The sequence below is a fragment of the Vitis vinifera genome, chromosome 9 (genome assembly GCF_030704535.1).
Source record: "Vitis vinifera cultivar Pinot Noir 40024 chromosome 9, ASM3070453v1".
Lineage (NCBI taxonomy): Eukaryota > Viridiplantae > Streptophyta > Magnoliopsida > Vitales > Vitaceae > Vitis > Vitis vinifera.
In genome coordinates this window covers 4413799-4434342 of record NC_081813.1, presented here as the reverse complement: position 1 = coordinate 4434342, position 20544 = coordinate 4413799, and the positions used below count along the sequence as shown (strand labels likewise).

Below are 20544 nucleotides of genomic sequence, written 5' to 3'. Positions count from 1 at the left end.
ACCCTTTTCTTGAATTATTATCATGGAGAGGAAATGACACTCAATATTAGGGTTTTTGAAACCATGATTGAACCACTTTTGTACTCTTATTTTAGCCTCATGCAGTTTGGAGTTGATGTTGGAATATTGTATGGCAAACTGGCCACCAAGGCCATTGAGAACATGGGCTACAAGGCTCCAACAAGGCATGGAGAAATGGAAAATGCAAACTCTTTCTAAACATTCTTAGGAGACTCACTAGCCTTCATCCCAACATTTTGAATGATTGGTTGGATTTGAGGCACACACCACATCATATTCGTTACATTATGATGTTTGTAACGTTTGTCACAATGAATTTTTCCTTCATATCACATTCTCCTAGATGACATTTTATCTATTGGATGAATATAGTTATTATTTTTCTTTCATAAAATTCATGATCTTAGGCATCCTTTCAATGTATTTCTTGTTTTTTCTTTTTCGAAATAGAAGAGGATAGTAGTTTGTATACAAAACGTAAGAATTACCCGAAACTTACCTTACAAAAAGAAGACTTTATTTGAAAAGTATTTTTAAAAATAGTTCTTAATAACAGTTTTTTTATCATTGTTCTTTTATGTTTTATAAATAAAGTTCGATCGAGAATCTGAAATGTTTTTTATATGTTTTTTTAATATATTTTAAAAATAACTTTTATATATAATGATTTATTTTTTATTAGTTTTTATATTTATATAATTATTTTTTAAAACAATCATTAGAAAAACAATAAAAAACAACTAAAAATATTTTTTGAAAACACCTTATTATTATCATTATTATTATTTTTAAGAATATAAAATTATTATTTTTTATTTTGAAGAATAGAAAACTATTTGTTGAAAATAGTTAGCGAACATGACCTAATTATTTTTAAAATTTTGAGGTATTAAAAGGTTTTTATTGATTTAAATCTAAATTTTTTTAAAGACATAAGGTAATATGAGTTGTTATATTTAATACAAAAGTTACAATTATTTTTTATTTTAAAAAAATAAAAATGAAAGGTGTATTTGAGTACTCAATGAATTGATTTGATATGACCTTTTTCCCCACACCATTTATTTAATTGACTATTAACAAAATAATGAAAGCCTTACTATTAATTATAAGAATATAAATATAGTGTAACTCTAAGAGTATTTTTTATGGGTATATTTAGTTGTGTTTCTTTTTATTTTTTATTTTTTATTTATAATTAAAAATTTAAAAATAGTTTTAAAAATTATATTTGAAGAATTGTTTTTACTTTTTCTTTTTTTGAAATCTAATAATAAAAACTAAAAAAATAAAGATATAAAAAATTGTTTGATTTTCAAGTTTTAAAATAAAATACTAAAAAAAATAAAGATATAAAAAATTATTTGATTTTCAAGTTTTAAAATAAAATATTATCAAATATTTATAAGAATTAAAAAAAAAATTTGGTAAAACCATCAAATGAACTCATCACCCAAACTTATAGAAACATTTTCAAATTTAAAATGGAACATGGATTAAAAAGAAGAATCCATTTAAAAATAATGCCACAATGATTCTTTTCCATTTTGAAAAATTAAATATCAATTTCTTTTTGAATGCATTTTCTATTTTCTATTTCTAAATTAGAAGATAATAGTATTTTTTAAATAAGATATAATAACTCTTATAAACTTATATTGAAAAAATAATATTTTTTTAAAATTATTTTAAATCATTATTTATATTAATTTTTTTACTACCTCAAATTTTAAAGACATGAAGTAAATCTATACTTTTTGTATAATAAGATCTGTTTAAACAAAAAATAAGAATGATAGTCAAAGATACTAAGATATGTTTGTTAATAATTCTAAAAACACTTTTAATTTTTTGTTTTTGAAAACAATAAAAAAGGAAAATATGTTTGATAACTAGGGAATCTTAAAAGTAAAAAAAAATGGTGTTTTTTGAAAACACATTTTAGTTGTTTTTATTTATTTTCAAAGGTTGTTTTAAAAATTAATGGAACAAATATGAAAAATAATTTTTAAAAATAAAATAATACATATAATTTTTTTTTTAAAAATATTTAGAAACATAAAAAAATTAAAAAATATTTCAAATTACTTTTATTTAAAAAAAATATGAAAAATTAGAGTTTGTTTGACCATGTTTTTTGAAATTTGTTTTTAAAAATTGTAAAAACAAGTTTAAAAAATCAAACGGATCAATGTTCTACTTTTGATTTTAAAAACTAGTAGAAATAACTTTTACTTGTTTTCTAAAAATTGTTATTTATTCCACTTTATTTTTAAAAATTGTTTTTAGAAAATAACGATCATCAAACAGTGTTAAAAAATTTTATAAATAGTTTTTTCTGTTTTTAAAAACAATAGTATAACTAAATAGAATATTATGTTCTTAAAAGCTATTCTAAAAAAACTATATTTTGACAACAGTTTTGAAAACCTTATCAAACATACCTTAAATTTTTTGGAAAAACTTTTCAATGGACACAAATGGTTTTTAAAAGCTTTTCATCAAGCTTACAAGAATACTCAAGTAATCTCATTTACGTGAAGAGCATGTTATGTTTTTTTTTTTAAATAAAGGGAAGATCCTTTTCTTTAATAAAATATATAACTTTTTATTTATTTATTTATTTAATTTCTTTAATTTTGGTCACAACTATGAGCTAAAGTAAAACATGTGGAATAAGTGCTTGCTTTTATCATTCGTTCAAAAAGAGGCTCTCTCATTGTTTGACAACCTACATGTCATGAGTTCCCCCATTTGGGCTTTTCTCACCCGCCCCACTCGCCCCACCCGCCCCCACCCCTGGACCTTTCCAGTTTCCACAGTCAATCAGGGCATTTCCGTCCTTTCGTCCTCAATAATTCTGCCTTTCGACACCCCTGACTGCCGCTCCTCCGCTTAATCCGGCGTCGTTTTATTCTCAGTTTCTCATCACCTCTCTCTCTCTCTCTAAAAACCAAGCACTTCACAGTTCGCTCTGCTCTACTCTCTTCCTCTCACTTATTCTCTCTAAAATTCCATGAAAATTCATGCTCTGGTGGTGAGTCATCTCCGGGCGGAGCCAATTCCTAGGGTTTAATGAACGAAGTCGTTTTGAAGTCTCCGATCCCTTTCCGATGACAATTGTTCGGTTTTCGTGCAGTTCGTGGTGTGCTTTGTAGAGAGTTCGTTTTTGGTTTTACTTAATTGGGTAATCAATCATCTTTGGTTTGCCTGTAAATGACGCGGTTTTGTTGTTTCTAACGCCTTCTGTTTTTGCTTTGTTGAATTTCTTTTTGTTTTTTGCCACGAAGAAGTGGGAGAATTTGTGAAGAATGGCGAATCGGATGAAGGAAGACGAGAAAAACGAGAAGATTATTCGTGGACTTCTGAAACTTCCCGGTAATCGGAGATGTATCAATTGCAACGGTCTGGTGAGTTTTTATTTTTTTATTTTTGATTTTTTATTTTTGAAAATTTGATTTTCACATGCCTCTGTTTGGTTGCTGAGAAAATGAAGGAAAGCACCTGGAAGTAATAATTTGGATATTGTTATATATATGTAACTGTCAGGCTCAATTGAGTGGCATCGTCAAAAAGTTAATTTCCTTTTCTACCCTGTCTCGGCAACCAAATAGAGCCGCTATCTTTTCCTTAAATTTTAGTGTTTAATTATCAATTTTGTTGTTTAAAGTTTACTTTTGTGCTCTTTGATTTAGAATGAAAATACCATGTTGTGAGATGATACCATGAATTAAATCTTCTGTTTTTGAGCAGGGACCACAATACGTCTGCACAAATTTCTGGACATTTGTTTGCACAACCTGCAGTGGAATACAGTAAGTACCAATACATCTTTGACTATTTTTTGTTTTTTGTTTTTTTTTTTTCATCAATTCTCACTGTATGCCACTTCCTTTGTATGGCACAAAGGAGTACTAGAAGTAACCGTAAATAGGTGTTACGAGGATGGTGTGTTGACAATTGGGTCTGTTTATAAATATTGGCTTTATCAACAATTGTGTGCTCTGACTTATTTTTTATTTCATAACAATTCAGTCGGGAGTTCACACATAGAGTGAAATCTGTGTCGATGGCTAAATTTACTTCTCAAGAAGTTACTTCCCTTCAAAATGGGGGGAATGAGGTAAAAATACACCGCTTTCCTTTCATAATTGATGGGCTGCAATTTAATTATTTTGTTTTTGTTAACTAGTTAGTTAATTTCTATGTATTGATATCACAGCGTGCAAAGGAAATATATTTAAAAGACTGGGATCAACAACGCAATTCTTTCCCTGACAGCAGGTTGTTATATTATTAATGTATAAGTTTGTGCTATGGGCCTAATCAATGTTCATGCTTCTAATTAATATATTTTCTTTCAGTAATGTTGATAGATTGCGAGACTTCATTAAGCATGTTTATGAGGACAGAAGGTATACCGGTGAGAGGGGCAGTGACAGGCCTCCAAGGGTAAAGATGGTAAGCTATGTTATTGTCCCGTCTTTATCTCAGGATAAACAACTTAAGCTTACTGATTGTTTTCTAGATTGTGACTGAAACAATCTTGAATTGTTTTCTCACTGGAATGTTGATGGTGAAAATAGTTTGGAGTGCATTTGTTCTAAAGGTCCCTTTACAATATCATACAGGCTGACAGGGAGGATTCCTTTAAACAGCGTAGTGCTTCTCAGAGCCCACCTTCTGAGGATACATATGAACGGAATTATGGTGAAAGGTCTGGGCTTGGAGGACGAAATGAAGACAGAAATTTTAGATATAATTATGATGGAAGAAGTCCTGGGTATGATCAAGACAAGCAAAAATATGGTGATTACAAGAGAAGTCCAGCTCAGTTTGAGGCAGGCGATGATAGATATCGGGATGATAGATCTGGAAGTAGGAGATCTGAAGACAACAAGTTTCCGGGTGGGGAACCTAAGCTGGAGGGCAGGTCGCCGAGTTATCAAAAGGAACTGGGTTCTTCCAGTCCACCTGTGGTGCGTCCTGTTCGAGATATTTTAGGAGAGAATATTCCACCACTTCGAATAGGTGAACCTCCTAAATCAAATGGTGGCAGGGCTCCTGGTGGTTCTATACAGACACAGGTGAGACTTTTGGTGAATTGTGTTGTGAGTTTATTATTCATGTTTGATCATATCTTGAAATGATAAATGGGTGTTTGCTTAACTTGTTCCTTCTTGTGTTGTCTTGCCTTTGAAATTATTATCTTAAACAAATCTATCGTGGTCTCATTAAATATGCTGACATGGGATCAACTAGCTGAAGGGATTGGAAAGTGCAAATTTGGAAATGGAAATATAAAGGATAAAGTTATTGCAAAATGAAGTGAAGGCATTGCAGGAAATGAACTAGAAACTAGGATGAAGTACTTTTTTCAAAATGAAATGACAAGTAATTTGGAATAATGAAAAAACAAAGGTTTAAATAATCATAAAAATATAGGAAGAGTGGAATTGAAAATGAAATTAGAGTGAATTGATAGAATTAGAAATGAAAGCATAGAATCTTGATTGGTACAAGATGTGTTGAATCAAAGCTTTGTTCCTGTTTTTAAGTTAATACATCTTTATTTACTCTTAATGGAACAAAGAATGGAGACCCAGTTTGCTATCTAATCAATTGCTGCCCTGCCCCTTTTGCTAGTCCTATACAATGTGGGGATGGTGGCAATCCTCAAGGAAAGGCTTCCTCGAGGCAAGGCTATGCAAATTAGCCTACTATGACCTCAAAATAAGGTAATTTGGGCTTAAGCCTTGCCTTGTTGAGACTTATAGCCTTGAGGCTAAAGCATTTAGGGCCTCTATCGACTTTTTGTATGTATTTTGTAAGAGGTTTAAGCCTCAGTATTCATTGGTTTTAATGAGTTTTAGTTTTATAGGGTTTTGATATAGATTTATAAATTTCTTCTTGTGTTTAAGACTAAGGTTAAACTTGGGTTGACTTTTAAAAGTAAGAGCTTAATTGACTAGCAATTAACCCTTTAAATGGTAAAGAAAAGAACAAATTGAGAAGAAGAAATAAAACAATTATTGGTCATTGTAGTGATTGAACTTGTATATAATCATTTTTTTGTTATTAATGGATAAAGGAGAAAGATCATTGTAATTAAAGGATGATGAAGAAAACATTAACAATGATGGAGAGAATAATAGATCAATTGGATATAATTATGATTTATTGGAGGATCGTATAGTAATAGTTATGTTACTTTTGAATATTATTTGATAAAGACAGAAAGCGATAGATTTAGAAGGGAGCGATAGATTTTAGAAGGGAGAAAGAGGAACTAATTTAGAACTATTAACAATGACATACAATTAATGTGAGTATTATGAATTGTATGCTTTTCTTATTATTTAATTTTTATGTGATTTTATTAGTATTTTTTTTGAAAAATCATTATTTATTATTATTATTATTATTATTATTATTATTATTTATTATTATTATTATTTATTTATTTATTTATTTTGTTTAAGTTATAGCCTACACCTTGTTGCTCATGCTTTGCTTCATTTGGGCAAAACACTTTGAGACCACTAAAGGCTTCTAAAATATTGGGTGGTGGGACATGATTCTTGTTGAAAAGAAGATAATTCATCTCATATATATTTTTTTAAAATAAATTCTCTGAATGAAGTTACGAGGGATTTATAAACCTATAACAACAAAATAAAAGATATATCTCTCATTTCTCCTAACATCTTTCCTGTAATTTCTTCAACAATTTTCTTTACATTCTGAATGAAGTTATGGGATATTTATAAGCCTATTATTGTAAAATAAAAGGAAATAAATAAAAAAATTTCCTAAAATTTCTCCTACAGTCTTTCCTACAATCTTTCCTATAATCTCTCCTACAATCTGTCCTATAATCACTCCAATAATCTCCACAATTCTTGTAGTCAACTCCAAATAGCTTCATGAGGCTTAATTGAGTTTGCTAATGTGAAGTTTACTTGATTGGAACTTCCAATGTGCATACAAGCGTACATTAAATGCTGCTTAAGGGTTATCATCCCTTACTTTTGACATTTTAGTGTAGTTCTTTGGAATATCTTCTGTTATAGTATTGATAGTCTTGTTCTAAAGTTTGTTGTGGAAAGCATTGCTTCTCTTTTTACTGTTTTTTGTGAATGGTTATCCAATATCTAGGTAGAGTTAGGCTTCTTATTGTCTTTCTATTAGTTGTAATGAGAGGGTGATAATGCTTTATTCATTCATTTTTGAAGCTTGATGTCATTTATCTCCTTAAGAATTCAGCTGAACTGTTGCATCTGAACCATCACATCCTGTTGATTTTGATCCTGGTTCAGAACTGTTGCTTGTATATTCTTTGTAGAGCTTTTTAAAATATGTAATGCAGTAATTCTTTGCTGGTTTCTCACTGTAGAGGACTGCATCATCTAGTAGCATGGGATCCATTGATGGGAATCCAGTGGAATTTAAAAGCGCAAATCTAGGAAGCCTTATTGACTTCACCAGTGATCCTGAGCCTCCTAATGCTGCCACTGCAACACAAACACAACAACCTGCAGCATCTACAGTTCAAACATTCACACCACCAACAAACTCATCTTTTGGTGGCGACAACTGGGCATCCTTTGATTCTCCTGTTCAAGAGAAAGGTTCGCAGGTTGCATCAAATGCAAACACACTGGACTCAGTTGTGTCGCAACTATCAGTTCCAGCAGCATCACCTGCAGGAAACATGATGTTACAGGCTAGTGGTACTCTGCTCAATGCAAGTATGGAAAGCATGTCAAAGTTATCCATTGGTAATGTTGCTGTTGCTACACCAGTGAATATATCAATTTTGCCTCCCGGTGGCAGTGCTGCTGTTCCTGCAGCTGCCCCTGCAGGCAATGTATCATCTATGGCTGTCAGTGGTGGCAATTCCTTTATCAATTCCAATGATGTGCAGCAGTGGCCACGTGTGCAGCAGCCTCAGCATTCTCTATTCCCCATCAATGATAATCAAATTACCGCACAACCAACCAATATCTCAGTTGGTGGTGGTTCAAACAATCAGGTAAATGTCATGAGACATGATCTGGACTTCTCTTTCTTAGTTTAATATTCTGTTGTGATTTTGTGATAGCCTATCCTGTTGCTTTTTGCACTCTTCCCACAGATATGGAGTTCATCGCTTGTGTCAAATGTGCAAGGGTCTATGAGTACTCCAACTTTGCCATCATCTCAATCTACCTCAAAGCTGATTCAAGATACCAGTTCTGGAGAAGTATCAAAGGCACCTCTGGAAGCAAAATCTGTTGGAAGAAAAGCACTCCCTGAGGTCATAGTGATGGAATTCCTTGTTTCTTATTGTTGTTGTTACTATTGTTACTAACTTGTTATTAACAGACATGGAAAACTAACTTGTTAATAATAAATATGGACTGCAGGACCTTTTTACTGCAACTTATACATCAGTTCCTGGGTGGCAGGCAGTTCCACCTCATGGGATGGGATTTGGCATGCAATATCCTATTGCAATGGTAACAAGTGCTGGATGTGATTTTGTCAAATGAATGATATTATTCATATTGATTATGTCAAATGAGTGATACCATTCACATTGATAATTTGAATTATGAGTTACTTATTTTCTAAGGTGGGTTTTCAGTTGCAGCGTGCACCATCTTTTCCCCAAGCATCAAGATCCATAAATCCGTTTGATGTCAATAGTGAAGCAGCTCTAGTTCAAGCACCAATGGTAGGCCAGTTTAAATTCATTCCACGTCGTTATAATTTCTTGGATCATTCCTTTTTATTTGAATTGATTATTTCCTCTTCAGTCACTTTTTCTATCTTTCGCTTTTCTGTTTTTCTTCTTATGATTGCATCAATTATATGTTCTATACTTGTGAAGGCATTTTATGCATATTTTTTACCTCTCTTCTCATTCAGTTTTCTGAGACTCTTGAGTCTTATTCAATTGCCTGTGCAGAAAATAATCAGATGGTAATGTGAATTAGGAAGTGAAATTGACAAGAGAGTAGGATATTTGCTTTGGTGATTCAATGTAGAAATAGGGTTGTGCTCATTACAAGTTCGACTGTAGCTGCCCTAACTTATAGGGTATTTGCTTGGTGATTCAATGTAGAAATATCTCTCTATTTCTAGAGCTATTCTTTTCATTTGATTGACCAATGACATAAAGAATAAACTTGGGATGACATCCAGATATGAACATATTTCTATGATTTTTTTCTGTCTTTATTTTGTTTTTCAATAGAAATTCAAATGAAGCCCATGCAATTCAGTGTTCTTATGCTCAATTGGTAGGAGGTCCCAATCAGCAACTGGAGTTGTGTATCTGTAGTTTCTATGGTTCTCCAAAGTGGGAACGTAGGGCTTCTATGCTATAAAAACAAGGTTGTGATTGTAAGATAATAATCCTTTACTGGGGTGTTTTAGTAGCATTCTGATGTATTGATCATTTAAACATGATGTTAAAGAGTATGGTATACATTGTGGATCCAAAATTGACCAACTTCAACTTTTAGGAAAATTGGCAGCTCAACATGATATCAAGACCTTGTTTGGCGGGAGGTTTTGTGTTTGAGCCTCACTGCATATTTGTTTTAAAATATATGTAAGACCAAAAGAGGCTGATTGTGGTTGTTTACCCATGGGCTTGTATGTCTTTCCACATGCAGGTATGGGGCTGCATGTGAAGGAGTATGTTAAAGAGCATAATATACATTATGGACCCAAATCCTACAAGCTTAAGCTCTTTTAGGAAAATTAACAGTTCAACAGATGAATATGTGAAATGTTGCTGGTAGAGCACATATGAACTAGTAATCTGGCAATCTGTTAAATCATTCCAGTATTATGAAGTGGAAAGCATTGGGTAATCATCATGTTTCCTTGGTAGCACTCAGGATTTGTAGTCTTACTTTTGCAAAACTAAAAGAAAAACAATGTCTTCAAACGCTAAGTTACCACTTGTGTCAGATATAACCTTGATAAGTATGTATGATTATTAAAAAAGGAAAAAAGAAAAGGATTGTGCCCTAACGATAGCCAATCTCACAAATTCTTACATGGCAAGAAGAAAATATCAGTTGTCGTATTTTATGTAAAGTTAGAAAGTTTATATTATTATTATAAATGGTGTTTGGCGAGTCCTACAAAGCCATTTTCTTAATACTCTGCTAAATTAATTCGTCATGTTGATTCTCTGACTGTGTGGTTTCCAGCACCATTTATATGGGGCATGCTGAAGAGAGTGCTTAGGATCCATTTAGTCAAACAACAAACAGGTGTCTACTAGGGCACAATCACTTTGTTGCCTGCATTATCCTTGATGCATTGCTTATTCAGTTTTTGGGTTTTCCTTCTGTTAACCTAGGACTCAAAGCACTCTACTAAATGGAGTGCTTAGGATCCATGTAGTCAAACAAAAAACAGGTGCCTACCAGGGTCACCGTCACTTTGCTGCCTAGGCATTCTTGATACATTGCTTTGTTTTCTGGGTCTCCTTTACTTAACCTAGGCTGAAGGCATGTCATATGTGGTGTGACAGCTTGATGATGCTGTGACTAGACTGATTAAAAAGTACACTATCCTTTCTCTTTATATATAGCAAGGCACGGTATATTTTTCTCAAATTATAATCCAGTGAAAGCTTTAATTCTTTTTAAGGTGTTTTTATCAACTTCTATTAATGGAAATGTAACTTATTTAAAGTTTCATAACCTTCATTTGGTGACAGTTTCCGTCCATGGCACCTTTGCAAGGAGCACTACCAAATGCCTCAGCTCCAACTGGTTTATTGCGACCTTCTAGCCTGGGTACCGCAATGCATCCTCAATGGGTGCAATCACAAACACAGGCGTATGCATCATCAATGCCCCCCCAACCCCTACCTTATGTATCAGGAATGCCTCAAAGTAAGTTGGACTTTTGACTCTTCTCCAATCATCCTATCTAAGGTTGGTGCTTTGGTTTCTGATTTATGATTTTGATAATCTTCAGGTATGTACATGGGGCAGCAAATGCACAGCAATCTGCCACATCCAGGGTAACTTTATCCATCCCATGTTTTTCCATACTTGTTTTCTTTAGGAAAAATTCTGCTAACCATGTGACTGTCTTCACTTTTAGTGGAGTCTTTAGACACCACATATAAATAGAGATTATTCTTTTTCGTTTCCCATAAAATTTCTAGGCTTATCCCATCCTTGAGAAAAGAAGCAAACAGAAATTGATCTCTAGTAAAGCATGCAAATAAAAAATTGGATGGCAATCATAATAATGCACCATACATGGAAGGAGCCACTTCATTTCAAATGCTATAAAAATAGTCCTTACATGTTCTAGCTGAAATCAAAATAAATATTTCATTTTGGTGTGCTGTCCAAGTGCCCAATCTTAAAACTTTATTGAAGAGTATTACTTTTCTTTATTTGTGTTTGTATGTATGGTCATGCTACAGTTCTGAATCAATACCCTTATTGAAAAGCAGGACCTGTCACAATGCCACATAAACAATTTGATCCCATTTCTTTGTACTCAATTCGATCCTTCATTTGTTTGTACCTGATGCCATATATTTGTACTCTCATCTAACAGCTTAGATTTTCCTTATGTATTTCCCAGTGAAGATATGATCCATCTGATGATTATTTTACTCATGTTAAAGATGTTACTACATTTAATTAACTTGCTGGTTGGTTACAATGCACAAAAACAGTCTAAATGCTGACTGATTTACCTTTCATATATCAATGCAGACATCAAGCCGTTGGGGGTTTTGGCAGAGATGGAGCGGCTTTTGGTCCCTCGAACATGAATCAGCAACTGGGTGGTAGATTCTCTGCACCTGCGACTCCAAATTCTTTTTCGTCCATGGGTGGAAACCCATTTGGTTAACCTCAAGGAATAAGGCTAATGCTGTTCAGGTTCTTCTATTGCTTGTATCAACATTTGAAGAAGTTTGGTTGGTATCGACTGAAAAAGATTAGAGTAAGGTTAGTCGCATAATGGGAAACTTATGTGACTCCCTGGCCTTGAGAAATTTTGAATTGGCCATGTAAATTTGTGTGAACATAGGCGACATGTCAAAAGGAGAAGAAAAAAAAAAAAAAAAAAGAAAAAAAAAAAGGGAAAGGGAACAAAGGTTGAAATATTGTGCCTTGTTCGAAAGGGCCATATGAGGCTCCAGGGAAACCCCGATTTTCCTTTCTCTGTGGTTGTGGTGGTGTTATTAGATTTTATGGTTACAAATAGTTTACCCTTTGTGTGTGGATATATATGTGCTGCGTGTCCCCCTTTGTTTGTATCCATTAGATGTTATTTGTTTTGTAATTTTTGTAAAAGATGATCTCACATTTGCTTCTGCAATCGTGGGTCTTCACTTGTACCTCCTCTCTGTAGTTGTGAGATTGGTGTTTATATTCATAGATAGTGAAGTACAAAAATTATAAACATGTATTTAGATTATGTTAAGAGATTTTCTTCTTTAATTTATGTATGTATTTGGAGAATGTTTGATCTCTCTCTCTCACAAAAAACATGGCTCATTTATTTTCATGGTTTAAATAATTTGATTATTTAAAATAAAAGTAATTTTAGCATGTTTGGGTATATATGGGTTTTGTTTGACGAAGTTTTTAAAAATAGTTTTTTGTTTTTAAAAATAGAAAATAATTTTTTATTTTATTTTTATTTTTATGTGTTTGGTAGTTGTTTTTAAGTTATAATTTTTAAAAATAAGATTAAAAAAATAAAAATCCAAAGAACAACCTCGGATTGTTCTTTGTTGTTTTTAAGAAGCAAATTAAAAGAAAGTGAGACAAAAAACAAAAGAAAATTAAAAGAAAGTACTTGTTGTTTTTAAGAAGCAAATTAAAAGAAAGAATGAAAAACAAAAGAAAATTAAAAGAAAGTGAGAAGCAAATCGTGGATGAGAAGCTCGATAGGAGGAGTAGCCTAGACCAAGTGATGATGGTGATAGACCAACCCAAAGCGCCTGCAGGCTGCAACCACCATCCGACGCCACAACTTCCCTAAACCTAAAACCCGATTTGTCAAGATCAAGTACCCGAACCCACCAAAATCCGAAGAGCTGGAACCCTTAAACCCCTACGAGGACAATGACGATGATGAGTGGTTTGATAATGTAGACAAGGAAGACAAAGAAGATGACAAGTATCACGCGTAAGCTAGGAAGAGAAGGAAGATCAATCGAAGAGCCTTGATGGAGTGGGTGTTGTTGGGACGTCATTTGTTTTTATTTTTGGCTCTGGCTAGCCGTACCACCGGACTGTGCCAGATGGGGGCATCAGGGTCGGACCAGAGTGGCCTCCCTAGGATTCGAACTTGGGTCCTGTAGGCCTTAAGGCTTAGGACGTTGCCCTCCTAGTACCATCTGGGCTACTATCGCAGATGGTACCAGGAGGACAACGTCCTAAGCCTTAAAGCCTACAGGACCCAAGTTCGAATCCTGGGGAGGCCACTCTGGTCCGGCCCATTCTTTTTGGCTCTGGCCAGCCGTACCACCGAACTGTGCCAGACGGGGGCATCACAACTGGAATGGGCCGGACAACGCAGAGTCTTATGGGGCCATTTGTTTATTTGGCCCTTGGGGGGTGACGTCCCCAGGATTCGAACTCAAGACTAAGGTCTTTTTGGTTGCCCTCCTGGTACCATTTGAGCTACTATTTGAGCTACTAGCCCAGATGGTACCAGGAGGGCAACAAAAAAGACCTTAGTCTTGAGTTCGAATCCTGGGGACGTCACCCCCCAAGGGCCACATAAACAAATGGCCCCATAAGACTCTGTGCTGTCCGGCTCATTCCGGCTGTGATGCCCTCGTCTGGCACAGTTCAGTGGTACGACTGGGCACTAGAACAAAAAAGGCCGACGTTTATGTTGGGACGTCATTTGTTTTTATTTTTGGTTCTGGCCAGCCGTACCACCGAACTGTGCCAGACGGGGGCATCACAGCTGGAATGGGCTAGGACCAGAGTGGCTTCCTCAGGATTCGAACTTGGGTCCTGTAGGCCTTAAGGCTTAGGACGTTAGTAGCTCAGATGGTACCAGGAGGGCAACAAAAAAAACCTTAGTCTTGAGTTCGAATCCTGGGGACGTCACCCCCAAGGGCCAAATAAACAAATGACCCCATAAGACTCTGCGCTGTCCGGCCCATTCCGGCTGTGATGCCCCCGTCTGACACAGTTCGGTGGCAAGGCTGGGCACCAAAGCAAAAAAGGCCGACGTTTATGTTGGGACGTCATTTGTTTTTATTTTTGGCTCTGGCTAGCCGTACCACTGAACTGTGCCAGACGGGGGCATCACAGCCGGAATGGGCCGGACCAGAGTGGTTTCCCTAAGATTCGAACTTGGGTCCTGTAGGCCTTAAGGCTTAGGACGTTGCCCTCCTGGTGCCATCTGCGCTAGTAGTCCAAATGGTACCAGGAGGGCAACGTCCTAAGCCTTAAGGCCTATAGGACCCAAGTTTGAATCCTGGGGAGGCCACTCTGGTCCGGCCCATTCCGGTTGTGATGCCCCCGTCTGGCATAATTCGGTGGTACGGCTAGCCAGAGCCAAAAATAAAAACAAATGATGTCCCAACAGGTGTTGTTCTGCACAATCATGACTGGTTTGATTTGCTCTCTCACCCTCAAGTCTCTGAAGAATGAGATGAAATGGGGGTTGAAGATATGGAAATGGTGCCTCATGGTGATGGTGCTTTTCTGCAACCACCTGACTCTGGTTGGGTGGTGGGGTTCCTGATCTTCATCATGGAGCGCAACTTCATACTTCGAGTAAAGGTTTTGTATTTCACATATGGCCTCTGAAAGAGCTTCTAGGACGGGTGTTGCTGGCGTAGATGATCATGTTCTCCAACATCCACAAGCACAACAAGGTCATAAAAGAACAAAAAAAAAGTACTTATTTAATTTGTATTAAAAATAAATATTAAAATTATTTTCATCTTTCAAACAAGTTTTTTGTTTTTTTATTTTTAAAAACTATTTTTTAAAACAACTTGTAAAACACTTATTTTTATTATTTTTAAAAATAAAAAATTATATATATAATATAAAAATTCCTATAAAAAAATAATCACATGCCTTCATACTCAAAGACATCTTTTAATATAAGTATTTTTTTTTTTTTACTTCCTCAAGTTTTAAAAATTTTGAAAAAAGTTATATATTAGAGTATATGATAAATTTTTGTTTCTTTTTTTCCAAGAGTTTTTATATTTTGTACAAGAATTTTTATCTTTTCCTGCTCTCTCCCTCTCCCGCCGTTCCTCTCTCTCTTTTGCTCTTTTGCGCTCTCCCTCCTCCGTCCCTCCGTCCCTCCCTCCTCATTTGCTTGTAATTTGATTACATGCTTATAAGGTCGGAATAGTTGCATGGAGAACAGTTACAATACTAGCGGCATCAAACCTCATTTCTGAATTTTGTATCCAAGATGGTCAATGAATATGCAATTCAATTCTTAATAGGGCGGTACAAGTTTAATAGTTTATTCCAAAATTTTTCTTGGAATAGATTCAGAAATATTTGTGCCAAAGTATTACATCTCCATATTTGGAAAAGTAAACCTCACTTATTGAAAATTGTAAAAATAACATCAATTTGACATTTTCATTTGTGTGTGTGTTTTTTTTAAAAGGGAAGGGCTCACTAATTGTTTGGACAATAAGTTTAGTTCCTAGAAAAAAATTGAGGGAAATGTGAGGAAAAGAAAATAGAGGGGAAAATAAAAAAAAGAGGAAAAAAAATGAAAAAAAAAATAAAATTCGAAGTCAATAAATTATTTTTATATGTTTTTTTAAATCCATTCAACTTATTTTCTTCTGTTATATAAAGATTAAATAATTTAAAATGCATAAATATTTGATTTTCTTTCTTATTTTTCATAATGAAATCAAATATGAGAAAACCATTTTCCTTTAATATATATATATATATATATATATTTTTTTTTTTCTTTTCTTAATATTTTCAGAGAATCAAACATAAATAAATTTCCAATGGTCATGTATACTTGCGTTTCCATCAAGTGAATAACTGTAGCCTCAAATCGGCTACATTGCAATTTATGCTTTAAATGTTTGACATGTTTTATTTGAAAAACTATTTGCTACAATGGAAATTGAGGTCAACTGCTAACTCGATCGTTATATTGTTGTTATTATCACAAAAGTGGTGGTTCATGGAGTAGGACAACTCTTATTGTTTCAAGTTAAGCAATAATTGTTGACAACTTAGACAGATTTACATCAATATCATCATCGTAAGCATATAATTAACTATAGTAGTTTGAAAAATTGATCGAAAACACAACTTCTTTGCTTGTTAAGACCAACATCAAGCTAAAGTTATATGCAAACTTTAATATTTACCAAAAAAATTAGTTGGAGTACATAGCATATATGAAAATGAAGTTCTAGTGATGTAACCAAAGTGTTGTCTTTAGTATCTTATATACAATATCACTTAAGTCATCTTACAACCCCATTAATAGGCAGGGCATAGAGTGTGCAACTAGAGCCACATGATAAACCAAGGGAGATCAATTTCAATGTGATTATACATGATAATAAAGATCTACAAGTATGGAAGTTTCTTCAGCATAATTTTATATGAAATTGCCATTATCTCCTTATTCTTTTGAAACATAGGGGTACATTTGAAAATCCTCCCTAATAAAAAGTTGATATTTTCTTGAGGAGAAGGAAAAATAAATTAAATGATGAAATAATGGCAACCAAAATGTTGAATAGCTAAATGCAACATTACAAAAAGGAAACCACATTGTGAGGTGAAAATTTTAAAACGAGGAAAATATGGGGGAATTACAACACTTATATTCTCAAATAGGATAGCTAAACCTAGTTTTTAGTGATGGAGATTCTTGAGATTAACGGGGGAAGAATTAATGGAAGATCTCTCGAAACATCATGTTTCCCATTTTTAGAAAAGGTGAAATTAAAGATGCATAAGTATCTTCCCCGATCAACAGTAATTTATTATTGTTGAGATAAATTTTGTTTGATGAGAAAGTTGTACTTAAACTTATATTGTTATTGATTTATAAATGAAATAGATATGATCTCTAAATGATCCTCTAATTCTTGTTTCAAGAGTTGTTGATCAAGGGTTTGAAAGAGCTTGATCTCGAATTGAAAAGCTGTTAAAAATTTGATTTTATAGACTTGATTTAATTTAACTCTCGGTTTGACTAGCCCTTGTCATAACTTTGGACTTTGTGTTACATAAGCCTAGGTGGAATTTGGGTCTTGGTATACATTGAAACTTTACCTAACTCAAAGCTTCGGTTGAACAAGAAGCATCAGGGTTTGAGCGGCTCTACATTAGACAAAAGAAGCCGTGAATATGTGAAGACTCCTTCAGGACTCATTTTTCCTTTCCACTTGATTTGCATGACAAATTTTTTTTTTTTTGTATCCATACATAAATTGGTATGTAAACTTAAAGAAAATTGTAATTTGGATGGACAATTGCTCTTTTAACAGTGTGTTAAAATTTTGTCTAAGGTGCAAATTATAAGTCATGAAAATGTAACAAGCTTTTGGGGGTTCAACGATGAGAAGGTTTTTCAAGTGTTAAAAATGTTAGAAGCGTTTCGAAAAATTATTTCCAAATGGACTGTTAATCCCCTTCTAAAAAATTAAATCAATGATGCAAAATAAACAAGTACAATAACAAAATTAAATATATACATTCATTATTTATTGAATTGATAGTACAGTAGGACCATGTTTGATACGTTGGAATGAGTAGTATGAATGGACGTCTCATTTATTTTCTTATTCATTCTCAAGTTTGGATAACTCAAGCAAGGATGAGAATGAAATAAAAAATGATTCAATATTTGATTCATCTCTAATATAAAGTATTTTGATTTCCTCCGAATTGTTTTTAAAATAACTTCAAAAAAAATAAAAAACCAAAAACTTGTTTGGATAAGTTATTTTTAATTTTTTTTATTTTATAAAAAAATTGTAAAATCAATGTCTGTCATATAAACTAAATTTAATTCAAGTTTTACTAAAAGTAAAAATAATTTTATAATTATAATTAAATTTAAAATAAATAGTTTTTAATAAAATATGAATAGTAATATTACAATGAAATCATAAATTATATTTTTTATAAATATTATAAAAATATGAATATTAACGTCCACACAAATTCATAATTATTTTTTTAAGCTATTCTCCATTCTCATGTACTAAACATGACCTAAATGTAATATGAATATTTACTTTATACGATGTCGATATTTGATGAGTTTCTGTGAGCATAAATATTTTTTGTCATCTTTGCTACGTTTCAAAGGGAATAACTAAGGAATAGTTTAGATATATTTTTTTTTGAAAAAATAATAGTAACTTTTATGTAAATATAAGAATATTTTGGAACTTACCTTGAAAAGATAATAACTTTTAAAAACCATTTAAAAAATATAAGGTAAGCCCAAACTTTTTATATGATAAGTATTATATTATAGAAAATTATTATTATTTTTTATTTTATTCACAATGAAGTAAATTCGAGTACTATTTCATATTCCATGGAAGGGGAGTTGCTGCAACTCTATATAAACCTATCTCCATGGGACATAAATCATAACGGGAGGGGGATAGAAAGAAAGAAATCCTGTCAACTTTAAAACCCTCTTTACAAAGGAGATCGAACATGGAGGGACAAAGAGCTAGGGTTGCATTCATTGCTGGTTTGATATTGGCGATGCTTGTGATGGAGTCCGCAGCAGCATTTTCCTTTGCTTGCCATGGCAAATGCTTTCTCCTCTGTAATACAAGAAAAAGGAAGCCTTCCGTATGCGCTGCAAGATGTTTAGCTAAGTGCGTTAGACCTCGTTTTAAAGCAACTGCTTTAAAGAAGGTGTTGAAAAATGTATGTCAAGAGGAAGAAGTAAAGAGGACTGTTCTAATGCAGTTGAGAAGCGATGCAAAAACAAAAGCACGCTGGCCGAATCGAGTCCCAGCTACCTCTGCCAGCATGGTTGCACTACCAATATGTGCACTAAAATCAGCACTTCAGAAAACCCTGGTAGCCCCTCTCTCTTTTTCTATCGCTCGCTTTCTCTTTCTCCTTCTCTTTCTATTTATTATGTCACTCAACATTTTTCTTTTCTGAATTTATCAGCTGCGGCCAAAGTATCTGCATGCGTGGACGATTGCGGGATGATGTGCGCCAAGCACTGAATGAGTGGAAAATTGCTCGACGATGTGCGGTAAGACTCGTTAGTCTCCTTAGCCACTTAGATAACTCATCTTTAGGCTAATAAAGTAATTTATGGTACAAATATATTTTCAATGGTCATGTATGCCTGTGTTTAGGCTTTGTGAATAAAGTTAGTTATTATTCATGTTTGTTCATATCTTGAAATAATCATATGTGGGTGTTTGATCGGTTGCAAACATGTAACTTGTTCCTTATTGTTCATGTACTCACATCGGTGGTTCATTCGAGTGATTTGTGTTAGTGTGTAGAACATTTGGGTTTAAATATTTGACTATATGATAATGTCTCCATGGCCAACAAAATGAAAGAGCAAATTTTTTTGACCAAATCCTACATGACCTATAAATAAATGAGCGCATTACAAATTTTATTAATATCTTCACATAACTTGCATAAATTGCATCAACATAATACTCATCTACAAAAAAAGATAAAAATTGGCTGCAAGAAAACAATTAAATAAACAATTGCAAAATTTGATATCAAGTTGGGATTCTAGCAAATCTAACTTCATAAAAAAGATAGATATAAAATTGCTTTTACGGTTTCATTTGGGCATTATGAATGGAATGTAATGCCATTTGGTTTATATTTTGGAATTTTGAAAGAACATTCTTCTAACAAAATGACATTATGTTCTATTCATAATGCCCAAATAGAACCGTAAAATTTATGATATTGGATTTGCTAGAATCCGACTTCATAAACACAAAAGGTAAGAAAAGAAGAAAAATAAAGCAATAGTAGGAACTCAACAAATTTATAATAAAGATGCTAACATGTAACTTGAAATGATAAAGGAGTGTTTTGTTGGTAACAAACATGTAACTTATTGCGTTCTCTTACCTTTGAAATTATTATCTTAAAAAAATCTCTTATGGTCGCATTAAGGATGCTAACATGGGTTCAACTAGCCGAAGGGATCGAAAAGTGCAAATTTGGAAATGGAAATAGAAAGGATAAAGTTATTGCAAAATAAAGTGAAAGCATTTAAGAAAATGAACTAGATACAAAACTAAAGTACTTTTTTGCAAAATGAAATAAAAAGTAATTTGGAATAATAAAATAATATAAGTTTAAATTATCATTAAATGTAGGAAGAGTGGAATTGAAAATGAAATTGGAGTGGAAATGAAAATGAAAGTAGAATATGAGACATGCCAAAATGATCTCCTCAAAATAATTAACTTATGGAAATAAGATGTGACTTACAATGGAACATATGATGTAGGACAACTAATAAATAAAAATTGAG

General features: G+C 33.3%; 1 protein-coding gene across 6 annotated transcripts; it reads left to right on the top strand.

Moving 5' to 3' along the window:
• The first annotated feature begins 2745 nt into the window (after nt 1-2745).
• LOC100266855 (probable ADP-ribosylation factor GTPase-activating protein AGD14) lies at nt 2746-12483 on the top strand. Of its 6 annotated transcripts, none has more exons than XM_010656388.3 (14): nt 2746-3166; nt 3312-3431; nt 3775-3836; nt 4057-4144; nt 4244-4305; nt 4386-4482; nt 4653-5108; nt 7418-8056; nt 8159-8320; nt 8430-8522; nt 8651-8740; nt 10748-10925; nt 11011-11056; nt 11769-12483. In XM_010656388.3, exons 2-14 carry the CDS (start codon nt 3333-3335, stop codon nt 11905-11907), a joined length of 2211 nt encoding a protein of 736 aa, XP_010654690.1. In that variant the 5' UTR covers nt 2746-3166; nt 3312-3332; the 3' UTR covers nt 11908-12483. The 6 variants fall into 6 exon arrangements, with proteins under 6 accessions (XP_010654690.1, XP_010654688.1, XP_010654692.1 ...); XM_010656386.3 differs by having other exon boundaries at nt 2780-3208; XM_010656390.3 differs by having other exon boundaries at nt 2850-3166; nt 3315-3431.
• The last annotated feature ends 8061 nt before the right edge of the window (nt 12484-20544 follow it).

Bases quoted from the DNA above. Each gene is read 5' to 3' on its own strand.
- LOC100266855 (XM_010656388.3), top strand. From the start codon at position 3,333: ATGGCGAATCGGATGAAGGAAGACGAGAAAAACGAGAAGATTATTCGT. The intron at 8,057-8,158 runs GTAAATGTCATG...CTCTTCCCACAG, and splicing joins GTGGTGGTTCAAACAATCAG to ATATGGAGTTCATCGCTTGT. The intron at 10,926-11,010 runs GTAAGTTGGACT...GATAATCTTCAG, and splicing joins TGTATCAGGAATGCCTCAAA to GTATGTACATGGGGCAGCAA.